The sequence below is a fragment of the Cryptomeria japonica genome, chromosome 11 (genome assembly GCF_030272615.1).
Source record: "Cryptomeria japonica chromosome 11, Sugi_1.0, whole genome shotgun sequence".
Classification (NCBI taxonomy): domain Eukaryota; kingdom Viridiplantae; phylum Streptophyta; class Pinopsida; order Cupressales; family Cupressaceae; genus Cryptomeria; species Cryptomeria japonica.
Genome location: NC_081415.1, coordinates 660,277,011 through 660,301,079, shown reverse-complemented (window position 1 = coordinate 660,301,079; position 24,069 = coordinate 660,277,011). Strand labels below are relative to the sequence as shown.

At 36.7% G+C, this 24,069-nt stretch overlaps 1 protein-coding gene across 2 annotated transcripts in view; it reads right to left on the bottom strand.

Annotated features, from left to right (window-relative positions):
• Positions 1-2,468: 2,468 nt before the first annotated feature.
• Positions 2,469-24,069, bottom strand: part of LOC131065119 (protein DELETION OF SUV3 SUPPRESSOR 1(I)) — a 32,142-nt gene continuing 10,541 nt past the window's right edge. For both annotated transcript variants that reach the window (XM_057999536.2, XM_059214050.1), the window contains one exon: positions 2,469-2,806. In XM_057999536.2, coding sequence (XP_057855519.1) covers positions 2,676-2,806 — 131 coding nt within the window. In that variant the 3' untranslated portion in view covers positions 2,469-2,675. The remainder of the gene's footprint in view (positions 2,807-24,069) is intronic.

Sequence of the window (24,069 nt, the reverse complement as noted above, 5' to 3'; positions counted from 1 at the left end):
TAAGCTGTCTTTCCTTTACTACCTCCTCATTAGGTTGATTATTTTGCATGCCTTCCATGGCCTTGCTACCTATAGTACCCAAGTTCTTGTTTCTAGTTGTCTACTTATTGGGTTTGATGGAACCATATTTGAGGTATCCCCTGCATCTAAAGGGAATACTTTCATAATCCAGAGCTCAAGACCATTTGAAATCTCGAACGTTCAGCATTATACTTTTTGAAAGTAGGGAGGTGAGGTCAAGTTTCAAGGAGATCTGACCATAAACCAAGAGGCCTTTTCCATGAAAAGGTCAATAGACATCAATGACCACCCCCAAAGATTTGGCAATTCATCTCAAAAACATAATCAGACTTATTTGTGTTAGAAGTTCAAAATCATCAAACTTTTTCAATACAGACTTGCCGGGGTATTGAATAATATCTACTACATTTGGATTCTTTTATTAATATTTTGTCTCAATGGAAATGCCTCCTGAGGTTTGGTCCCGAAAACCTTGGGCAGTCTCTATAAAGCCGTTTCTATTTGATCCCAGCTAAAGATGTTGTCAAGATCTAGTGATTGACATGCAGGTTTGAACAAATGCTTGGGTTGATCGTATTATAAGCACAATGCTTTCTGCGATGGGTGAAACTCTAGTTGACAGTGAGGAAGTTTCAGTCTATACCCCATAACAGTCCTCTCTCAAACCCCTCCATCATAGTTGATTTTGGCAGTAGATTATTGGCCGGGTCCCCGGGCACCTACAATTCATTGGCCCTACTAGCTGGTGAAGCTCACTGTATAGGGGGATCTGATCAAATGCTAAGGTTAATTGTGTTATTTTCAAGAACCAGTGCTAAAGGTTGAACTAAATTGACAGAGATCTATGAAATGCAACTTTCACTATGGCAGTGAAAGCTAAGGAATCAAATAGTACGGCCAATTCAAACAAGCCAATGCCCCCAAGACAATCAAATCAACAAATGTTCTTGAGCATGAATTTCATTTAGGTCTACACAAAATATTAATAATACCAATAATCACACTTCAACAGTTGAATCCATAGATTTCAGGCTAAATCCAGACACTTTACCCAACAACCCACAGCCAGGGATGTCGCATGTCGGTTTTTTCACCAACCTGAGTATTTTTGGGGAAACCTGGGTAAAACCCACAAGCTATTCAATAATTTGTGGTTTATTGAATAACACAAGTTTTTCCTGGATTTTTCAAAAAACCTGCCTCTACAAACCCTAGGATTTTCATTTAGATCTCTTTTTTTAACTTTTCACTCCAAAATTAAACTATTTTAGAGCACAGGTGATCAAGGTCACCAGCAAATGAGGGCATCATTGAGAATTTGACAATATTTGGCAATTCTTATCATGCTTCTGGATTCGAAGCATGATAAGAATTTCAGCATGGATTGTGGAAATCTGATAGCATTAATAATTGGCAATATTGTACACATTTCATATTTATGTCCTGTGTCAGTTTCTCTTTCTACACGTCACATTTGGCATGAAATAACAATAATAGTTTGTTTGTTTTCCCACTTTAAACCCCAGTACTTCAAAAAAAGGGTAATTGAATTCCATTTGCCATCATGCCAAACCCTCAAAGCACCATAAGCAGAAGAAACATTCATGAAATTTGGAATTCTATTTGGAATCATGATTATTGAATTTATTACAAGGGTAAATTTCTGCAATATCTATACCCTAGCATGCAATCATATTTTGGTTGCCAGCGCTCTTAAGGATAGTTTAATACCCTCCCTAATGCTAAAGAGGAAAGATTATAAGTGCTGAACTTGTGAGGAGGAAAATTGAAGAAACTGTGCCCAGACTAGATGTTGAGGCCTGAGCCTACTTTGTAACTTGTACTTGACATGCAGCAAGACACCTGCTGCTATTTTCATCTATAAAATGCAGTAGCTTCAAACAACAAGCTTCACAGTATAGTCATATAATCAGTGTCAAGCAGTCTGTTCATGTTCTATAATCTAAGTATCTTGTTGTCTACAAATATTAAAGGATACTGATAGGATACAGTACTCATATAATTTTATTTCTGGTGATGACCTCGAATCTTCCAAAGTAGCTTTTTGTTTCTTGTGAACATAGATATCAGATATCCTCGTAGACTCTTACCCTATAATTATTGCTGACATATATTCTGAGGAACCAAAATATGCTACACTACTCATCTGAAAGAAAGAAATTAGAAACAACTATGATCATACTACAAAAATTACTCGGACTGTATTCCTTCCTCACCAAGCAACAAATGTCTTTTCAATCTTAGGATTATATCAAGAAACCACAACATGTATTCAACAAACAACAACAACAAACATTAATATGAAAAGGCATTAACCTCACTCACTCTTTGAATAAAAGGAGGATCTCTGAAATGCATACTAACGTCAAATGCCAAAAGTCTTTAACTTTGTGAGCATAAAACTTTAAACATATTGATGCAATAGATACTAAAACTTCTGGATGTAAATAATCATTGACACAAGATAGTCTCTAATGATTTAATTGTTTTACTCAATGTAAATATGATCTGAATAATAATAGGACCCACATTCAACTGAAATAGGTTCTTCTATTTGCTTGTTTATACCTAGATCTATCATTCGAGGCCTTTTCCATAAGCAAAGCAATAACATTGGAGAGACTAGCATAATCCTATTTTTTTTCTGGATTGCTCTCAAGTTCCCTTCTTAGTTGCTGGGAGAAATCGTCATTGACATCATCATCGTCCCAATCATCCTCCCACTGTTGTAAAGCTTCTTTCTCATCTTCCTTATCATCCCACTCTGCAATTAAAATATAATTTAATAGCCAGCTTCACTTTGAATCAAAATTTCTTTGTTAAGAAAAGGATATCTATATGCTATGAGTGAATTTTCATTTTGTAAGCATATATACACTAACACACAAGACCTGTCAATGATTAATTTCTTTAGTAACATGGTTAAACAACATTAAAAGGTTAAGCAGTAAATTAGAACCAGAAGCAAGCAACTACCTAAATATACAATATAACTATATAAGTATAACCACGGCAACCTGGAGATATGAGGGTGCTGATAAGAGTACAGGATCTGTTCATTATTAATTACTACATCATAGAATAAACTATTTATTAGATGGATAGTTTGTTAAGCTATGTTCCCTATTTTTGCAATGTTGTTACATATATGCCTATTGGTGTTGGGAAGACCCAAATGCAAACCATAATAAGGAGGTTACCAAAAATCTCCTGTCACAAAGAGGATTGGTAGCTCAATGGTAAAGCAACCCAGCATACATGGAGAAATGAGTCACACCTGAACCAAGATAACTTAACAAGCAGCCTAGCAATAATCTCTGGTCACAATGAGGACTGGTATCTTAGTGGTAGAACACCTTGGCATACATGAGGGGTCTTAAAGTTTGAGTCTTGGCTGATCCGTGAAAAAAAAGGACTGGAATAAGAATGCTATTGAAATTTGAATATGCAAGTAAATGATTAAGAATTTAAGAGTATAGCTATATTATATATAATATGTACTCACCAAAACTTGCAGTTATGGAGACAGAGGCGTGGCCTTGTTCATACACTGGAGTTACCTAATGACTACAATTTCAACATATTAATTCTACATGAGGAAAGGAAAATAGCACATTCAGAGGAAAAATTCTGTGCCGAAAATTCAAAAGACGTGTGAAAAATGAGCTTAAACTATACAAATTTCATCCCAGGTATCACCAGGTCCTAAAGGTAAAAAACAAGGATAAGGATCTGTATTATCCAAAGCAGTTGTTTTCTAATATGGCAAAATATGTTTCTATATTGTGTAGTCACCGAGATTTGTGGGCATAGGGACCAAGATATGGATCTCATCTGGAGTTTCCTAATAACTAAAATTATAACATGCTAATTCTAAATTAGGAAACAGAATAGCACATCTGCAAATGGAAAATTCTTTCCACAAAATTCCAATGACATGCAAAAAAAATAAAAAAATGACATTACAGATTACACATTGCATCCCAGGTATTGACAGGCCATAAAAGGAAAAATAATAAGGATCTGTACTATCCAACGCAATTGTTATTTAATAAGGGAATATAAGATGCCTAGCTACCTTTCTTTTGCTTCAGTGAAGTAACCAGTTTTAAACCTGCATTTGGACGTTGATCAATGTTGATAATACATCGCTGAGTGAGATACTATTGAAAAAGGATAATGTTCACAGCTTACACCTAGGTTATAAAGGCAAAATAGTGTTCGGTGATTTGTGCTTAATCTTCATTTTTCCACTAAGTAGATGACATCACTATAAGAATTATAATGTAAGCCATTCAAAGAAGTAGTGCTATTGTTACCAACAACAGCATGACAACTTGAAAATTCATATGTAATATTATTATTGCTAACAATTTTTTCTGTCAAGAAATCTCAATATTTATAACAGAACGCCCCATATATCCATACAAAAGACTTGAATATATTACATCTTAACTGTCTATCTGCTACCCACCATAAGATGGGTACAGGAAATACACCGTTTCCATAAGCACTTTAATGAGTACAACGATTGTCTAATATACACACATTTAGGTTTCAAAAATTTACATACAAAAATAAATCTTCAAAACTCAGGGTTGGTGTGTGTTTTATTACCCACTGAACACAAAATAAAATGTCCAAAGACACTCTATCCTCTCTTGAACAAAATCACCGCATATGCTAAGATTGCAAGAAGATCATATGGCGATTCCTAGGTTTCTTTTGTCAGGTCTTGACGTGTGGATAAGCTCAATGGGCATTGTGATATGCCAATAGTACACAAAGGGACTTACGCTTGGCTCGTTCAATTCACAATGAAGGTCTAGAAAATGAAGCTCTATCGTTTGGGTCTTGGATCATGGACTTCAAGAAAACTGAAAAGGAGTTCTAATCTATTCCTAAGAATTCAGGAGACGGTATTGACTTGGTGAAACCAATAACCACGCTTTGCTTCGCCACGCTAAGACAACTACACAAAGTGGGTGCAATGTTCAAGGGACATGCTTATGATTTTCAAATCATGAATAACTACCATCAAGTTGATCAATATTCATCCAGACAGAAGTTAAGCATCCACAAAGTAAGCTCAGACTAACTTTACACAATGAACAAAAATCATTTGTTCATCAAAAGTATGAGTGGAAGATTCACCATAAACCAATACTTATTAGATCTTGCATTCGTCTAACATACATGCAATAAAATCTAAACTATGATGAGGGATAAGAACCATGCAAACTCCAAAATAAGATAAGTAATCACCATCAATTTGAACAATGCATTACTTATTATTTTGGCATTCATAAACAACAATTTGCTTATCTCAACATGTTTTGCAACATGCTCCCATGTTTTACAAATGAGGGGCGAGCTCAATTTATAGGCTCTTCAATTACAATTCAATGGCCAGGATTGATTTCGAATCAACGATCAAGATTACAAAATAAAACCCTAATTAGGGTTTGTTACAACTAACTTCCTTTCGACCAATAAGAAAATTGCATTTGGGGACATGTGTCCTTCTGCTAAATATAAACCAAGAATAAAATAGAAAGTTGTTGCATTGTGGAGTGTGCCTTCTAGAAGCCTTTGTGGATAAGTCAGGTTCATTGAACCTAGACATGTTGACTTGGAACGATCTGATTGGTTGGAAGATGACAAGGCACCACCTCAACGTGTTGGATGTCTTCCTTGGTCACTTTGTTCTTCTTCCACGTACTTGCCTTAGAATATCTTTCCTTGTCGACGACTCTATCGTTTGCGCTTGCCTCTTCCTAGCTTCGATCTTCAATTTCTTCCAAGATTTTGATCTCTTCTTCTTACTTGCATTTAAATCTTTGAGGTCTAGAAGTCACCCCTTGGAGCAAAAGTCTAGACTTGAATTTATTAAAATTTTCTTTACTGATTGCCTTCAAACTCCTCCGGCTTGAACTAGACTGATGTTATTCCTCTGAATTCTCCAATTTGTGTCAATAAATTGCCTGTATGGAAATTTGTGTGGAATACTCTTCTTGTCACCATTTGATTTTGATTGGGAGCTTGTCTTCAATTCTTCAGGAGATGAAATCCTTCAAAAAGTTGCCCCGATTGCTTCAATAGTTTTGGGATTGTAGATGAAATCCCCCAAGAAGTTCTTTTTTTTTAATATTTTCACCAAGTCTAAGGACTTTTCTTTCATGATGCCTTGAAATTCTTTCAAGTGCCTTGAATTTGGAGAAGAATTCCTCTGTGCCTTCGCCACAATGGAGGAAATTGGAATTTTCTCTGTGAAGTATTTTCCATACTTAAGCCAAATTTTGGCTGTTCAATTTCATTTTGTGACACCTTCATGTGGACCTTTAAACACTTAGCCAAGATTTTGGCCATCTCTATGCTTGAACGAACTTTGCTTGTGGATTTGCCTTCCAAAATCTTCTTTCATTGAACTTGGGAGAGAGAGCCCTTTCAACTTTCAAACTTGAGAAAGGATGAAGTTGAAAATGGCAAGTTGAAATTGATATAAGTTTGAGAAGTTCCAACTATTTTGGCATTTTTATGTTTTTTTTTGGTAGATTCATTGAACCTAGTCCTCTTCTCATCTTCCTCAAAATGGCAACTTAATCCCTTCAAAAGATTTCAAAAGAAAGTTTCTATTCTTGTTCTTGGCATCACTTCACACTTTGTCCTCATCTTGTCCATGTGTGTTTTAAGAAATTTATCAAAGTGTTGGGCGAATTTCTGAAAAATAATTCAAAGTGTTGGGCAAATTTCTTGACTTTCCAAACTTGGTCAAACTCTAACCATGGCGGACTTTTCTATGTGTTAAGACATTCCTTCTAGGATCTTGGCAAACTTTGGCATATGTTATGCCATTCTCTTGGTACCTTGGGCGGACTTTACCCTTCATCATGCCAATTTCTTTTAAGTGTCAAGGTGGACTTGATGTGTCTTCATGCCAATGTGGGTGGAGTTCATGCTTGATCAAGACATTTTACCTCATGCTTGGGCGGAGTCCATGATGCCTTGGGACATTTCCCATTTTTCTTCTAGGTGGACTTCAATATGATTTCATGCCAAACTTACCTTCTTGGGCGGACTTTAGCCTTCCTTAAGCCATTTCTTTCTCTACTATGGGCGGAGTTTACTCTTCCTTAAGCCATTTTTGCTAGGAAGCTGGGCGGACTTTAGGATGGCACAAGACATTGCCATCTCTATCATGGTGGACTTCGCCCTTTGGCAAGCCATTTTGACCAAGTGTTGGGCGGACTTGGCACCTGATTTCAACTTTTCTTTCAATCCACCAACACATAGCCGAATTTCCCTTCATCTTCTTCGGGCGGATTTGCTTCTTGCTTGGGAATTTCCTTGACACCTAACCAAATTTTGAAATTTTATTCTCCAAGGTATCAACACTTAGCCAATATTCTGAATTTTTTTTAACCAAGGTTTCAACACTTAGCCAATTTTCTTATCCTCTACTTGGGCAAACTTTAGCATGTCTCGGGATGTTGTTCTTTCCATGATGGGCGGAGTTTGTGTGTTGTTAGGACATTCCTCTTATGTTGCATGGCGGACTTTGCACTTGTCCAAGATGTTGCCATCTCTCTCCTTGGCGGAGTTTGCACTTTGCCATGCCATTTGCATGTTTGCTTGGGCAAGATTCCTCATGGCACAAGGCATTGCCATCTCCCTTCTTGGCGGACTTTTCTATGGCACAAGACGTTGCCATTTCCATCATGGTAGAGTTGGTACTGGCTTGAGACAATGCTATCTCCATTTAGAAACTTTTCTTTGCCATAAACACTTGGTGAAATTTTTGTTCATTGTCACGTTCATTTGGAACTTTCTAGATCAATGCCTTGCCTGGAGATTTTTCCTTGCTTTTCACTCTTGGAAATAAAAATTTTCATTTCGAAGACAGGAACCTTGTTGCCATGACCTGAGCAACCCAATCCTAGGTCAACTTTCAAAAAAGTTGAAAAAAGAAAAAAAGCAAAAAGTAAAAAGAAAAAAAGCAGGTGAAAAAGCTGCTTTGCAGATTGGCCCAAAAATGCCAAAAAGAAAAAAAGAAAAAAAAAAAGAAAAATCTCACAGAAATAGGAAGGTGTCAAAATTGACCCCAAGCATTTGCATTTTTCGTCCTTCGGGCCTTCTAAGCACTTTGATGGTGTCCAAACACTGTTCTGATGATGATTTCCCTAATTGACTCTGATGACCACCTAAAAACTCTAAATCCTCATTATAAAAAGATTGGTGATTAGCAATTGTGATGCCAAGGCAAAACCCTAAAAAGCAAAAACAGATGGTCCCCATTTGCAATGGGGCGATGTGTGAAAAGGTCACAACACTCAAAAGTGCCAAATCATAGAGGAAAGTGAGGTAGTTCCTTACAAGTATTCTAACACAACTTTTAAGGCTCTCTCACAAATTCACACTTAGCCATATTTTGTTAACAATCCTAAATTTATCCTCTGGCTTTGGGTTCCAGAAACATGATTGATGAAAACCGTTATAGACTAGACTCTAGAGAGCTAGACCATAGAGAGTGTATGGCCTCTTGTCCTTAAAGTGAGACTTGATGAATTAACACTAATGTTTAAATCCCCTGTTGAATAGAAAGCAGCCAGCCACAATGCCAAGAGGAACTTAATAATTTTATTTGGGTCGATTAGGAACACTACTACAATCATTCAATTTGCTCTGCAATCTCATATCTAAAGCATCATAGCAAAAAACATACTAGCAATAATCTGCAAAACTTGCAATATATTGGCACTCAACCATTTTCACAAATTTTCAAACAATTTTTACTGCTTTTATCATAGTTATAAAATTTTGGTGAGCACCCACAAAAAAATCACGTCGTCAAGTAATCGCAGGAATAACCCACTGACAAGTAAAAATAGTTTTTCTCCAGGGACAAGTCGGACTTGCTTAAGATTTGTGGGTAGGTGGATGTAGATGAAAACTCCACAAGGTATCTACATGAGACCATGGATGGGGCTAAAGAAGTAATCCAATTTATATGACTTGAGTAGAATCAAATATGCTCATATCACACATTATTGATTGAAGGTGGAACCGACAACTCCACCAACATATTCATGTTTTTGCCTACTATTTGAATCCCATGTTTTTCTTCTCCTCTTCATTTAAACTGGATGCAAAGGTTATGTTTGGCCTCAACACGTGCATTTAAAGGTTGATCTCAGATGACAACATTCGAGATCTCATACATGATGAGTTCCAAAGTTATAAGAGGGCAGAGGGGGAATTATTTTCTTTGACTTTATTCATTCATAAGTGAGACACTTTGCAGCCAAGAAAAAAAAACATAAATGATTTTAGTTTAACTTTACACTTTACTAAAATTCTTACAAATTTATAAATGATGTCCTTGCAAATTTGTTGCAAAAAAATTTTGGTGCCCCAATGACAGATCTTCAAAAGCTTGCCATCTGCATTCTATCCAAACCCTATAAGTTTATAATGCATCTAGTTGTGAGTGCAATTGGATTGTTTTATAGGCCACTCATACAAAATATAACAAAGATTGACTTAAAAGAACTGGAATGACTCTTATCTTTGAGTGATAAAACCTTCAACTATATGAAAAGAAGGTGGAAGGGTAAGATACACATCGTGTGCTTTACCTTGGCGACATTGATCCATATTCAAATTGGGTTGCTAAGGATGCAACACTGTTTATTACTAATGAGATCCCTAATATGGAAAGGGATGAAGCCAAATGGTAAGCAAATGTGGCAGCATTTGAGGATTTAGAAGGCAAGCTTGGCAAGTCACTAAGGGCTAGGTCACTGCATACACAACTTGGTCCTATATCTAAGGCTCTTGTTACAACTCCTGTTGAGGATGCTATAGCTACACCATCCACTTCCATGGCATTCACGTAGCTGCAATAAACTTTTCTGAACTTAAGTCATAGAAGACATTTATGATTTGTAATTTTCATTGATATTGAAACTAGAAGTTTATATGTATTAAACCTTTGAACTTGTTTTTTGATCTATGAGGCATATTGAAACTCCTATTTTGATCTATATATGAAGGAAATCAGCAACATGGACCACAAATTTAATAATATGCATGTTTTTAAAGAATTTTTTTTAAATTAATGTATTTTTTAATGTTTGATAAATTTTGTCTAGTTCTTCCTCGAGTTTTTGCCAAGTCCCAAGTATTTAAAATTTTTGGGCCAGCTGTGTGATTATCGAGTCCAAGTTTTTAAACTATGGCTTGTACTAATAAATTGCACACAGAATTTTTGCCAGGACAATGTCTCTTAATTGCAAAAAAATCACGAAATAACTACCAAAAGACTCCTTAAATCAATAAAATAACAATTTTGATCCTTTTTTGCTATGGATTCAAGTTTTTAGAAACCATAACCCTAGGTTTTTCATGATTTCAAAAAAAAAAACTTAATCTTTTGGTTTGCTGATTTATTCCCAGAAAACTGTTTGCTCCAAACTAAAATGACCTTTATAAGCCATAAAGGAGTAGCAATTAAGTCTCAACAAGAAGAACAATATATAGCAACCTATAGAGTGGAGAAGAATTTCCCTCTATTAATCTAAAACAAGAGTTGCATGGAAATGTCTATGGTATCAAATATGGATACAATGAATTTTCAAGACCCCCTAATACAAATATGACTAAATACAACACTTTTAAAAATACCCATATATCAATTATTTATACATCTAAAGTGTAGATTATAACAATGAAAAGATTTATTTATATATTTTATGGCTTTTATATTTTCATTTATAATATTTATTTTGTTATATCGTATTTTTCTTTTATTGGTTTCGATCTGCAATTTTAAAAAGCGAGTATTTGCAAGTTTCTACATTAGAGGAATAACTCATGCAAAAATCTTAATACAAAACTGTTGCAAAAATTCATGAGTATTAACAAAAATACTCAACAAGTTTCTATCAAAACTTGCTCAAGTTCAACAAGACTGACTGAATAACTACGCAACAGAAACAACCAAAAACCCAGACCCTACATAAAATCTTTATTTTTGTTGTTTTTACTATCTTTGCTTTTAGCAATTTACATCTCATTGGTGTGAACTGATTGTTGGGGAAGGATTTATCAATAGTCGTTTACAATCATAGCAGCCAAAAAAAATTGGAGTAAAAATTGGCAAACCAAAATATTAAGATTTTTTCAAAAAATCAGTCGTCAATCTAGAAAATATTGGATTGTCAAAAACATAAGAGAAAAATACTTGTTCTTTATTAATTCTAAGCCATTTTATTAGTCATAGAGATAGAGAAAACAAATCTAAATGAGAGTAAAGCTCACTAATTATGGGATATAGATTTTTTCATTTATGTTCATATTTCTGATTAAATTGCATTGCACAACACATACTGCATAAATAATAACAAAATACTCATATTTTTCAAATTTCCAATTGCAATTTAATTTGCGCAAAAGTCAAACCTACAAATTAAATACCAAGTTCCAAAAAATGAATTGTAGCCAATGACTCTTGCTGCTACAAACAGAGTGAAACTAGAAGGTTGCAGGTCCTGAAGCTGAAGGAGACTCTCCAACTAGTTCAGCCACATCACTATCAGTGTCATTGACCTCTATTAGGATATCAAAATCATTATGATCAAGGAAATCATCATCATTTGTAATCCACTAAAAATCTAGATCAATTTTTTCAATGTCAATTGCCTAGTCTTTCTTGATGATACCTCATTTTTTTCATTTTAAAATTAAATTTGGCAATTGAATCTGAAACAAAAACAATGAATGCAATTTATAATTACAATTGCAAGTATTTTAGAACTCTAACCTTGAGCTTCCTTCAACTTTAGGCAAGAGCTGAGATGAACAAGCACCAAGTCATTTGTCTAAGGTTGCATCAGACAGTTGCATTTCATGGAATATATGTTTGACAAAACAATCCATGAACACTCACACGCTAATGAACTGTATGAATTGCATGGCTGGCTCAAAATATACATCACTATCCATCAAAGGTTTTTCGCTTCATGACCACAAAAATCTCACCATTGTGCTAAAAAAAAAATTATTTCCATATTATATTATGTAGGATCTACTAAAAGCTTAACACCTTTAATGTGCATGTCTACAATATACAGACAATCTATCAAAAGTTCATGGAGTCTACCGAGTTTGAAGATCTTCTTGCCTTGCACAATAGTAAAAAAAAAACCCTTTCTTACTTCTATATTGGCAACTCTGCCATAACTACATCAAATGCTACTACAACAGAGGACATTTTCTCCATGCACATGAGTAGACCTTGTGTGCCCTCATTGTCATCTTTGAATGAGGGCTATAAAACAAGGTAGATTTAGATAGTGTGTTATAGATTCAGAGGGGGTACATTTGTCGATCCCATCTCCTATTGATTATGTCCCACAATGGTGTGTACTTGTACATGTAATTTTCCATCCTACTACCCCCCCCATCACCTCCTTGGTCCTAACCATGGCCTCATACAAATAGCCCATGGAGGATTTCTCCCCATCCACTAGTCTCAAAAATAAAATTAATGCCTTTGAAAATCCAACACCCAATTCTACCACATCCCAAAAAGTCCTAGAATAAATGTACTCACCACTACTCTACCATCCATTTGAATGACGAAGTTAAACTCCATCCACTAGTTTGAAACAAATATTCAATTCAAATTCATTTTTTGTTCACAAAGATTATGTGATACAAAGACACGAATAGAAAATGTTCTCAACCTTGGTCAAACTAGCTCCTTGCCTTCTATGAAGATCATACGCAATACATTTGTGTGATTGTAAGTGAACTTTGTAATAGTGTGAACCTTTTGCAATACCTCCTTAACCCATTCAAGTTTTCCAATATCATCTAAGGTTAGCTCAAGGAAGTGTGTGGCACACAAGCTAAAACACATAGAGGAACAATTGCCCTTAAGGAATCTCTTAACAACAACACAAGCAATAGCATTGTCTATAATAAATTGAACCATATTTGGTGGCCCTACATCCATGACTACCTTGTCAAAAAACTCAAACAATGCAGCTGCAAATTTGATCCTATCTAATGCATCCACGAATTTCAAAAAAGATCATGCCAATATCACAAGAGACAAGGAAATTGGTGAGTGTTTGATTCTTTCTATCCATCCACCCATCTATCATTAAAGTAAATCCAATCTTTTCTCACTCTAGTTGATGTTTGTTTATAACATCCTTAAACGTCTTGTACAGCATCATTAAGCTTATCACTCCTCAATGTCTCATATGATGGGGCTTTGAATCCAAGACTTACAACTACAATAACATCCACCATACATTGCTAGTACAAAGAATTGGCAACATGGAACAACAAGATAAAGTAGAACCAAAAATTTGCAATCACCTTTCTTTGCCTATTCTTGAACATTCTTCCTCCATCCTGTACTCTCCAAAGTGGTTTGCAATCCCACTACAATGTGCAAAGAAAGAATTAATGAATCCTCCACCTGTGTTTGGGCCATGTATCGTAGAAGGTGTCAATTGAGACTCTATCAAAGACCATTGTATTGGTTTTACCTCATTCAAAGAATTTCCTCTACCATATGCAAAAATTGAAGCCACTTCTATCATAATTCTTGCCCCTTTAGCTCTACCATTAAAAGCTGTCTTGAGAGCCTATTGCACCTGCTATATGATGTCTACAAGGCAATCTTTGCCAAATACAATTTGAAGTAAACCTATGGCTCCATCGACATCATGCTTGCGAAAAGCACATTTGACCTTTGTTTATACTTGAGATTAATGTACAATATGCCTAAGGAAAGTCTCTCATGTGATGTGATGATCAAATCTACAAAAAAAAAATCTGAACTCAATTGGTCATGTTTCAAAGTTATCACTTCTGCCTTGTCACTTTCAAAAGAAACCCTTATCATTCCACACATCACTCTCGCCTTTTGATATATCTAGACCTCCAATGCCAAACTACCCAATATACCAAAGCAATGGTATAAAAGAGTAATTCTCTTAACATACCCAACTTTCAATATACCTCACCTTCCTATATACCTAAAGGTTTGTGGAAAAGTGATAATGCATTGAAGAGAGATGTATATGAGAGAAACTTGACACGAGACAATAGAGTGTCACAAAAAGAAATAGCACATGAAAGGTCTCAAATTTGTCTAATGGTATACCTAGTCACAAGAGGGGCAATCTAAAGCACGTAGGCATCGTGATCCCCTACACCAAGTTTCCAACTCAACAACAAATCACTAGAATAAAATGAGAGAAGAATAGAAGAAATGTAAGAGAAAACAACTATAAGGAAAAGTATCTCTATCCTCCTTATACTCTAGCCTCTATAACCCTCAAATATTCCTTAAAGGCATCCCTTTCCAACGTACAAGAACATAATATTCCTGTTGTGACCATTTCACACATCGCCCCATTTGAAATGGGGACCCCCTCTTTTTTGCTCGTTTTCGCTCGCTTTTCGCTTTGCTTTTTAGGGTTTTGTTAGTCAGTCAGTTGTCTGGATTTAGGGTCAAGCCTTAGGGTTTTAATTGCCGTCTTTTCAGGCCAGAATCCAGTCAGTTTTGAGAGCTTTTGAGCTTCCTTTTGTAGAATGCAAATTTTGAATGGAATGAATTCGCCAGAGTGGTCTATTTTCAATTGGAATTTTTGAGTACAGAGCTTAAATTTGTCTAAGTGTTGAAGATGAAGTGTGAATTTTTGTCCAATTGAGTAATTTTGACCAAATTTTGACTTTTTTGATTTTTGATCCCAGGCATTGGGAATGATTCGTTTTTGCCTCGTGAATTGATTAAACTTGTGAAATCATGTTATTTTGACCTGTAAGAGCAAAATCGCTCCTGTCCCTCAGTGAAGGACCGGAGCTCAAAATCAAATTTTGCCTTGTACTTGCAGGATTTTAACGACTTGATGATTTGAAGAGGTCCAAGGAGATATGTTTTATCAAATGAATATAACTTGAAGTGCCGACATGAAGGAGAATGACCCAGAATGCCAAAATCGCTCCTGTTCCTCAGTCAGGGACCAGGGCGAAATTCTTTGTAGCTCCCGTCCCTCTCCCAGGGACCAGAGCGAAGTTCTTCATAAGGCAAAATCCAGACGAAAATCAAGCAAGTTATAAGTTTGAAGGCAAGAAAGGAGATGAATTGAACCCATTGAAGACAAATTGAAGATTATCAAACATCAACGAGGGACCTAAATACCTAAGTTCGCTCCTGTCCCTCAGGAAGGGACCAGAGCGATTTTTACTTTAGATGATTTTCTTGCTCAATTTGAATGGACCCCAAGGCATGGGTGAATGGAATGGAACGTTACGAATCCGTTGAAGATAGTTTTCGAAGATGATGAAGTGAAATGAAGCCCACAAGGCCAGGATCGCTCCTGTCCCTCTCCAAGGGACCAGGGCGATATGATGATTATATTGCTATTCCTCCAAGTTCAAACCACTTCAAGACGGAGAACAAGGTGGCAAGGACATCTTAAGGTATCTCCATCAAGCAAAAAGCATCAAGGATCGTCAACATTGAAAGATTTGTACAAAATACCCTAGTTCGCTCCTGTCCCTCAGGAAGGGACCAGAGCGAAATTTGCATAAAGGCATAGATTTCGAAAGTTAAACAAGCATCAAGTGACCAAGAAGGATCAAGGGACTACGCTTTACCCAAGGAAGACGATTGCAAGTTGGAGAACGCAAGCATGAACCCAAAAACTTGAAGTTCGCTCCTGTCCCTCAGGAAGGGACCAGAGCGATATTGAATATATTGACCAATTCATGCAAAAATCAAGTTAAGTTAATGTTTTGCAAGGAAATACAGGGTTCAAGGCGTCTTTTGAAGGTCATATACCAAAGTGTTGCACGTTAAAATGCTACCAATTTGTACAAAAGGTCTATATCGCTCCTGTCCTTTGGACAAGGACCAAAGCGATTTTTATTAAAATACCCATGTTCCCTCAAAACCAAGACAAGGCAAGGATAGGCAACGTCAAAGATGCTATTTGGAAGGTGATGAACGAAGAACAAAGATCAAAAGTTTGCAAATTTGACCAAGGACACAAGGATCGCTCTTGTCCCTCTCCAAGGGACCAGAGCGATATTATTCATATTGGCTAAATCTCTCAAAAATCACGTGAGGTCAAGGTTTTTGCGGATCACACAAGGTCTAAGGCATCATAACAAGGTGATATGCAAAAGGGTTAAACGTTAAATGATCATCAAATTGAACAAAGAGGCTATATCGCTCCTGTCCCTCAGGAAGGGACCAGAGCGATTTGCATAGGATCCTTCATTTTCCTTCAAATGCATGTCAAGGCAAGTTCACGCAAGATCAAGGACGTCCTTTAAAAGGCAATGAACAAGGAACCAAGGTTGAAAGATGATGCGTTTTAGCTAGAGCTTCAAGATCGCTCCTGTCCCTCTCCAAGGGACAAGGGCGATGATCCTCCCAATGTTTAAATGTCTTGTGGAATTCAAGCGAAGTGAGCATGGAATGAAAGAATAGCATTGTTTGTCCTTCACAAAGATGATTGAGGCTCGAATTTACAAAGGTCAAGGAGAAATTATGAGGATCGCTCCTGTCCCTCTCCAAGGGACCAGGGCGATATTTGCCAAAACACCTATTATCCTTCGAAGATCATAACAAAACAAGTTGCAAAGGGTCTAAAACGCCATTTGGAAGGCAATGAACGAAGAGTTAGAATCAAAAACGTTGAATTTCAAGCTAGAAGACAAGGATCGCTCCTGTCCCTCTCCAAGGGACCAGGGCGATATCACATTTAAAGACATTCCTTCGCACAAACAAGTCAATCAAACTCGAAGGACCTAGCTAAAATGTCGATTTGAATGTGGAGATGAAGACTTTGGACGTCAAAAGTGCAAAGATTAAGACCAAATTGATGGATCGCTCCTGTCCCTCAGTCAGGGACCAGGGCGATGAGGTATGTATATTTCATTTTCAAATTTTGGCGCTCAAACACATTTCTTTGAATTTATTTTAAATGCTAGGAGAATCAATAAATTAAAAAATTCAATTAAAAGCATTTAAAATAGCGCATGGTATTAATTAATTAATTGTTTATTTTGCCTTGTAAGAAAATCGAATTAATTAATTTAAAAACGTTGGCAAATAATTAATTAATTATTTTAATAAAAAAAATTAAATATAGCGCTTGGTATTTACTTGTTTTATGGAGGTCGGCCCTTGTATTTATTTAAAAATCGTTTAAATTGCCTCATTTAATCACCAAGTCGGCCTATATGGGGGTGAGAGGTAAGCGCTATAAAAGGAGGGTGAAAATCTTCATTTTCACATTATCGTTTTTTGCCATTTCACATGCGATTTGGAAGCAAAGGGAGAAGTGCGAAATTGAGTTCAAGTGCGAATTTCATTTCAAGTTAGGGGGTGCGAATTCATATCCAAAGGAAGGCGCAAACATCATCCAAGGGGTGCGAACTTAGTTTTCACTTGAGCGAATTGATAAAGGATCGATCATTTAGAGGAGATCACGTCAAATACTTGAAGGGTGGCGAAGTTGATAAGAAGAACGTTGATTTGAAGATCACATCAAAGCTATCTAACGTCAATTTTGCCTAGGCGAATTTTATTCATTTTGCATTCTAGAGTTAGCTCTCTATTGAGGTATGGCGATATTTGCTTTATTGTTTTAATTTTAGATCGTCATAACTTAAATTTTGAAATTTTGAAATTTTTGAATTCCTAGCTCAATCGTTTTATTTTAGGAAATGATAACTCAAAGACTTATCATGAAGTTTCCTAAAATATTCTCTAATCTATGTTATTTATTGCAAAATCTAGCTTCTCATTATGAAATGTTGTGTAGGTATGGCGACCCCGAAGGCGGGAGCATCCACCAGTCATTCAGCTCTCATGAAAGAGGATCAGAAGACCGAAGAAGTGGAGACTAAGATCGTGTCGAAGTGGAGCAACATTGGAGATACCAACTTGGGTAACTTCAGCACGAAGAAGTTTCGAGAGGTCCCTTACATTGGCAAACCATCACCTGTCGCCCGGAGAATAATCGAGAGTGGTATCATTAAGGCGGCCGGCTTTCCTCCAGCTATTCAGTGCCATGAGTTGATGATCGAGTGTGCTCGTCACTATGATCCACAGTCCAGAACGATCGTATCCAATGAGGGAAACACTTTGGCGTACCTTTCAGAGGAAGCTATAAGTGAAGCTTTCCATCTTCCAGAGCACAGAGACATGATATATAAGAGCTTAGAAGGAGCCAGGTCAATGTACGAAGATGATCCAGATGCTTGCCTAAGCATTATCAACAAGAACTGGTTACTTAAGAGCCGTCCCCGTCTGAGCAAGGTCCCGAACACACCGCACAGGATTGATTTCCAGGAGGAATACAGAGATTTGATTACCATGCTCAACCGAGTTACAGGAGCCCCTTACGCCTTCTATTTTGAGAAGTGGATGTTCTACTTCATCCAGGTGATTGTTCAGGGAAAGGGTACGATACATTGGGCTAGGATGATTAGCCATTGCTTGGACGTACAGTTGAGGAGACTCAAGGCTACTAAGTCCTTCCACATGAGTTCATATGTCATCTATGCCTTGATTAGGAGTGTTGAGTACGCAGGACTACCTCACAGAGGAGTGATTGGAAGAGGACCCGGCGAGGTCAGAGCTTGTGATTCCTATGCCTACTTGCATCATCCGCCAGGGAGCAACTATAGGTTGGTTAATGATACTTTCACGATGAACATCACAAGGACGTTGCAAGGTGGGATTCACAACAGATTATCTCAGGATGCACAAGAATTCATAAAGAAGTACGGTGCTTGGTTCATTCAGTTTCCCAAGTTTACTTATATTAGAGTGCATGGATGTCCTTTACCCCCATACATGTTGCCGAGGTATCCGACAGACAGAATTGTGTTACTTGAAGTAACAAGACAGTTGGCAGCATATGTGAAGGCATTCAGACACAGACATCAGAATGGAGTTCCAGTACCTATCATTTTGGGTAATTCAATTGAGGTATGTCCTAATGCTTTAGCTATGGATGACGCAGAGAAGGAGTTGGCCTTGTATTCTTTTTCATCTTTTGCTTTGAGAGAAAGCTTTGATCCACATGGACATTTAGAGGAGACAGTCGGCAGAAAGTTTAGGCATGAGTACCAAATTGAAGATTTTATGATGAATCTCTTAGATGATCTTGAAGTGAAACGAAAAATGCATTCTAGATTGCCTTTGGATTTCATCAGGAAATGCAGGATTTACAGAGTGGCCGATCAAGCTCAAGACAGTGGCAGACATATCCAGTCTTCCTATGATCGAGAAAGCAAAACAATAAGGTTAGATTGGAATGAGCCCGAGGTCATGGATCTAGATACTTTGATGGCTCCAGTTTTGTCTTGTACTCGCAGATGGGTTGACGTACAGCATCAGAAGTTGAGAGAGCAAGGCATAGCTATGACTTTCACTTTGGAAGAGAAACCTGCCGAAGGTGGAGCTAGTGTGAGTGAAGGCAATCCTAATCCTAGAAATTCAGGTGAAGGTAACCTTCGATGTGCCAGTGAGGGCAATCTCCATTCAAGAGGTTCGAAGAGGAAAGAGAGACCTGGAAAGAGAGAATCTTCCAAGAAGAAACAAGAGGCCAACCGAGATCGATCATCCGGTACTTCTTCTAGACCAGAGAAGAGGACACTTCAAGTGGAAGAATCCATGGAGTCGATGGTACAAAACGACAGGTAGGAAGAAGGACAGGCACAGCAGGGGTCACCAGATGGATCTCTCCAAGACTATGAGTTAGATGAAGATAAAGAAGACAATGAAATGACATCTCCTCCTAGACAAGAAGAAATAGTGCACAAAGAGATTCAAGTTCAAGAAACAAGATCGATTATCCCAGATTGGTTGAAGGAAAGATTAACCAAGGTGATCGTAGTAGAGGACGAGGACAATGCAATTGATTTAGAGAGCCTTGTTGGACGTTCACACGAAGTAACAGAGAAGAGAAAGGCTACCAAGATGTCCAAGATGATTCGAGATGAGACTGGATCCAGAAAACTGCAGATAGCTACACCGGCAGTAGACAAATATGAAGGTGAGATCCTAGCAGAGGAATATGATATACAGACATTTGAGCTAGGACCCTCTCCAGCAAAGCAGACACTAGATGATGCTACCGATTCATTTGAAGCATTGAAGGACAAGCTTAGAGAAGAAATGGAGAAGAATAGAAAGCTTGAGAGGGAGGTCGGTGCATGGAGGACATATTTCAGTCACATCAATGAACCTTTGGGACGTCAGGATCCAGCTAGATCACCAGTGCAAGCACTTCCACTTCAATCAATTAATGAGGCAGAAAGATTCAGGAATATGGTTCAACGTACAAGTAATTGGATGGATAGATCTCATACAGTGGCTATAGAATTTGTAACAAGGATGATGAAGATTATTCATCAAGCTATCCAGGTTCTTGAGATGATCCACAATTTGATGATAACAGTAGCTGCATTCGCCCATACCAAGGATGTTATCATTCCTGTCTTGAAAGTTATTAGACACAAATCAAGGAAGGTCTTAGCACAAGAGAAGATCTTGGATGGGGAATCTCACAGTTTGTTCCATTGGTCAACCTTACTCCATATGAAGAATGTTTTCTTTGAGGACATCAGTACTAGATGTAGCCAAGTTGAGGAGGTGATCAATCCGATCCAGGACAGAGTATTTGAGGTACTACGTACCATTCTTGGCAGAAGGATTGAGGTCGAGACAGATGTGGATATGCAGGAATTAGAGGATAGAATCAAGGTCATCTTTTGCAAGGACGCAAATGTTACAGATGAGCAATATGATCAAATGTTTGCCACCATGCTCCTGATTGAAAGAACAAAGGAACTTGAATCTACTTGGGACGCAGCTCTTCTAGATGCATTCGATCAGGTCATCCACTTGGAAGAGAGTATGAAGAATCTTCTCGAGATTCCAATTGCAGAAATCGAAGGAATCGTGACAAGATTCATTGCATATGCCAAAAAAGAACATTGGAAAGGGAATAAGGTTCTAGATGAAAGGTTGTTATAGATGACATGGCATCTTATTTGTCATTGGTTTATGTCTCCTAGGTTTTTGTGCCAAATTTAATATTTGGCTATGTATTTAATATTGTTCAGTAAAAAGGAGGCCATTTGTAGCAAACCCTAATTAGGGTTTAGGTGTCATGATCTTGACCGTTGATCTACTTTCGATCTGGACCTTTCATTGTAATTGGGGATGCTATTTATACCCCCATTTTTCATTTCATTTGGTAATAGTTAATAGTCAATAGTTAGATATCAGAGAGTTTGTTGTATTAGAGAGAGATTAGAGCTAGAAGCAATTTTATTTTGTAGCAAGATTGAGTTTTGAAGAGAGGAATTCAAGCAATTGTTGTACATGATGACTTGGAAATCAATAAAATATTGAAGTTATGGTGTTTTGTTGCAACTTTCTTGGTTATCTTCATGGTTGTTTAATTTACTTGAATCATGCTCAATCAAGGTAGTGTGTTAATTTGAAGGACCTAGTGTGAGACTTGATCTTTGGTAGGATTCGTAATCCAAACCACTAGCTTCTTGCTGATTGTAGGAACGCCTTGCGTGGTCGACTAGAGAATACTTTGAGTCCCTTAATCTTCAATCATTATTGTATCTTGGATATGTACCTTCGTGGTAGTATCTTTGATCTTTGATGCATTGAATATCATTTTGTTACCTTAGAAGATCGCATCAATTTCAATTGAGTTGTTATCTTATGGCAAAATTGAAGTTGGTTGAATCTTGCCAAGTCTTGTCTACACGAAGTCATTCTTAGGGTTAGACTAGATTAGACCTCTTTCAAACCCTACTCTTTTGTTATTTTTGAATAGTTTCTTTAGTTTAGTAAAATCTTGAACTTTCGGAATGCATAAGACCCCTTGAAGGAAACAGCAAATCACATCATACCGCTGGAAGCTTGTCCACACGTAGAGACCCTACTAACCAAAACCTTGGAGTCTTCCTAACTGATCCTTTATGTGAATCTTCAGCAGTTAGAGGCTTTTTCTCAAGAGAGGATAAGATGCCTATTGGTATTTTATTCTGTGTATGATGGTGTATAAAATACACGTCAACAATTCCCAAATGTGATTAGTGCACCATAGAGTGTTTGAAAGGACAAATATTTCTGAAAGGACAAATGTTGATAGTTTACAATCAAATAAAGGCAAACATATGCAATGTTAAACAAATAATAAAATCAAACCTTAAAGCTAACTCTAAATGAAAAACAAATCAGCTTTTTGGGTTAGGATTACAACTTTTTTGAATATTACTTAAGAAGTCAAATAACCTAAGATGGCTTAAACAATTCATTGATTATGATTATGATAATAGTTTTTTAAGGACTATTGTAGCAAAAAAAAGCTTTGGCCATACAAATCATAGATGTCGGAGAAAAAAGGATGGGATTATTTTCTTAAATTATAGGGTCCCTTTTGCAAAAAAAGAAAGACTGCCATAATTTTAAAATTAATTTCTTTTAAAATAAAAATGATCTTAAGGGAACTTCAAATAGAAAAAAAATAGTATTTGATTGTTAACAAAAATTCACAAACGTTTTTTTGTCTTTATTTACAAAACGAACGCATTTGATTGTTAACAGAACTTCATAATTTTTGTCTTTATTTATGGAACTTTGGAATTTTATTGTTAAGGGACCACCTTAACAAAAATTCACAAACGTTTTTTTGTCTTTATTTACAAAACGAATGCATTTGATTGTTAACAGAACTTCATAATTTTTGTCTTTATTTTGAACTTTATTCTCTTTATAAGCATTTGATAGTTGGGTGATTTGAACATTAAAATTGATTAAATTCCTTCTATGTAACACTTGCCACAAATATTCAGCAGAAGGGTTACTATTGTTGATTTTTCTGGTTTTAATAGTGTGCAATTTTTCAACAGTCTATCTTTCTATTCTTGAGTTTTCTATCGACCTGATGATGGATCACAGAGTATGATCCGAAATGTTGATGAAAAAAATTGCACAAAATCAAAACCAGAAAAATCAACGATAGCTATTATGGATTGTCGAAAATTGATACTTTCAGAAGGGTTACTGTTAAAAACAGTACTAATCTCAATTTTCTTCAGCGGGATTCGCATTAAAAACAGTCACAAATATTCCTTCTAGGTTTCTTCTTACTTAACAATCGCAAGCCTGAAAAAGCTGAAGTCTGAACCCGTGATTAAACTTGCTGAGCACAGAGCAGTAGCGAGCAGATGTCTGAAGGAGTAGTCACTAAAGCCATCATCACCACTTTCACACAAATGTAACAATGACAAGATAAATTTGTTAAATCAAACAAATGAAACAGAACATGTGTAAAACACTATTCCATCCAAAAAAACCACTTGTTAAAGTCATAATCAGTCAAAAACAGCTAAAATCAGCATAACCCACAATTACACGCAATTTGGGTGTTTAAATAACAATTATTCACAAAAAAAGCTGCAACAAAACATCACCTGCAAGTTTTTCGTAAGGCCACAATATTTTGGAGGAAGCAGCAATTTGCATATACTCCCAATTAATCACATTTTTTTGCAGATATTTGCTTCTATATTTAAAATTGATTAAATCATGAAAACAAAAAGCATGCAAAATGAAGTCCCCAATGGCCTCAAAGTACTTAATTTGGATTGATGGTGAGAGCCCTGCTCCTCAACCTGTCCCTTTGTTTAAATTTTTTACTTTGAGTTGCTTGGCTAGTATTCTCAAATGATGGCACAACAGTGACAGAACAGCTCCCAGTCATATAGACAGGTTAGTTAACAACTAAAAGACTAGAGTTTTTTATGGATGTAACTCAATCAACATCAAGTTCTTGCCATCTAGTTAGGTTAGTTAACTACTTGGGACTTGAGTGATTTGTGAATGCAACTTAGTCTCAAGTTGTTTGACTGGCAATGGTTAGTAGTAGGCTAGATTGATTGATTAGTCAGATA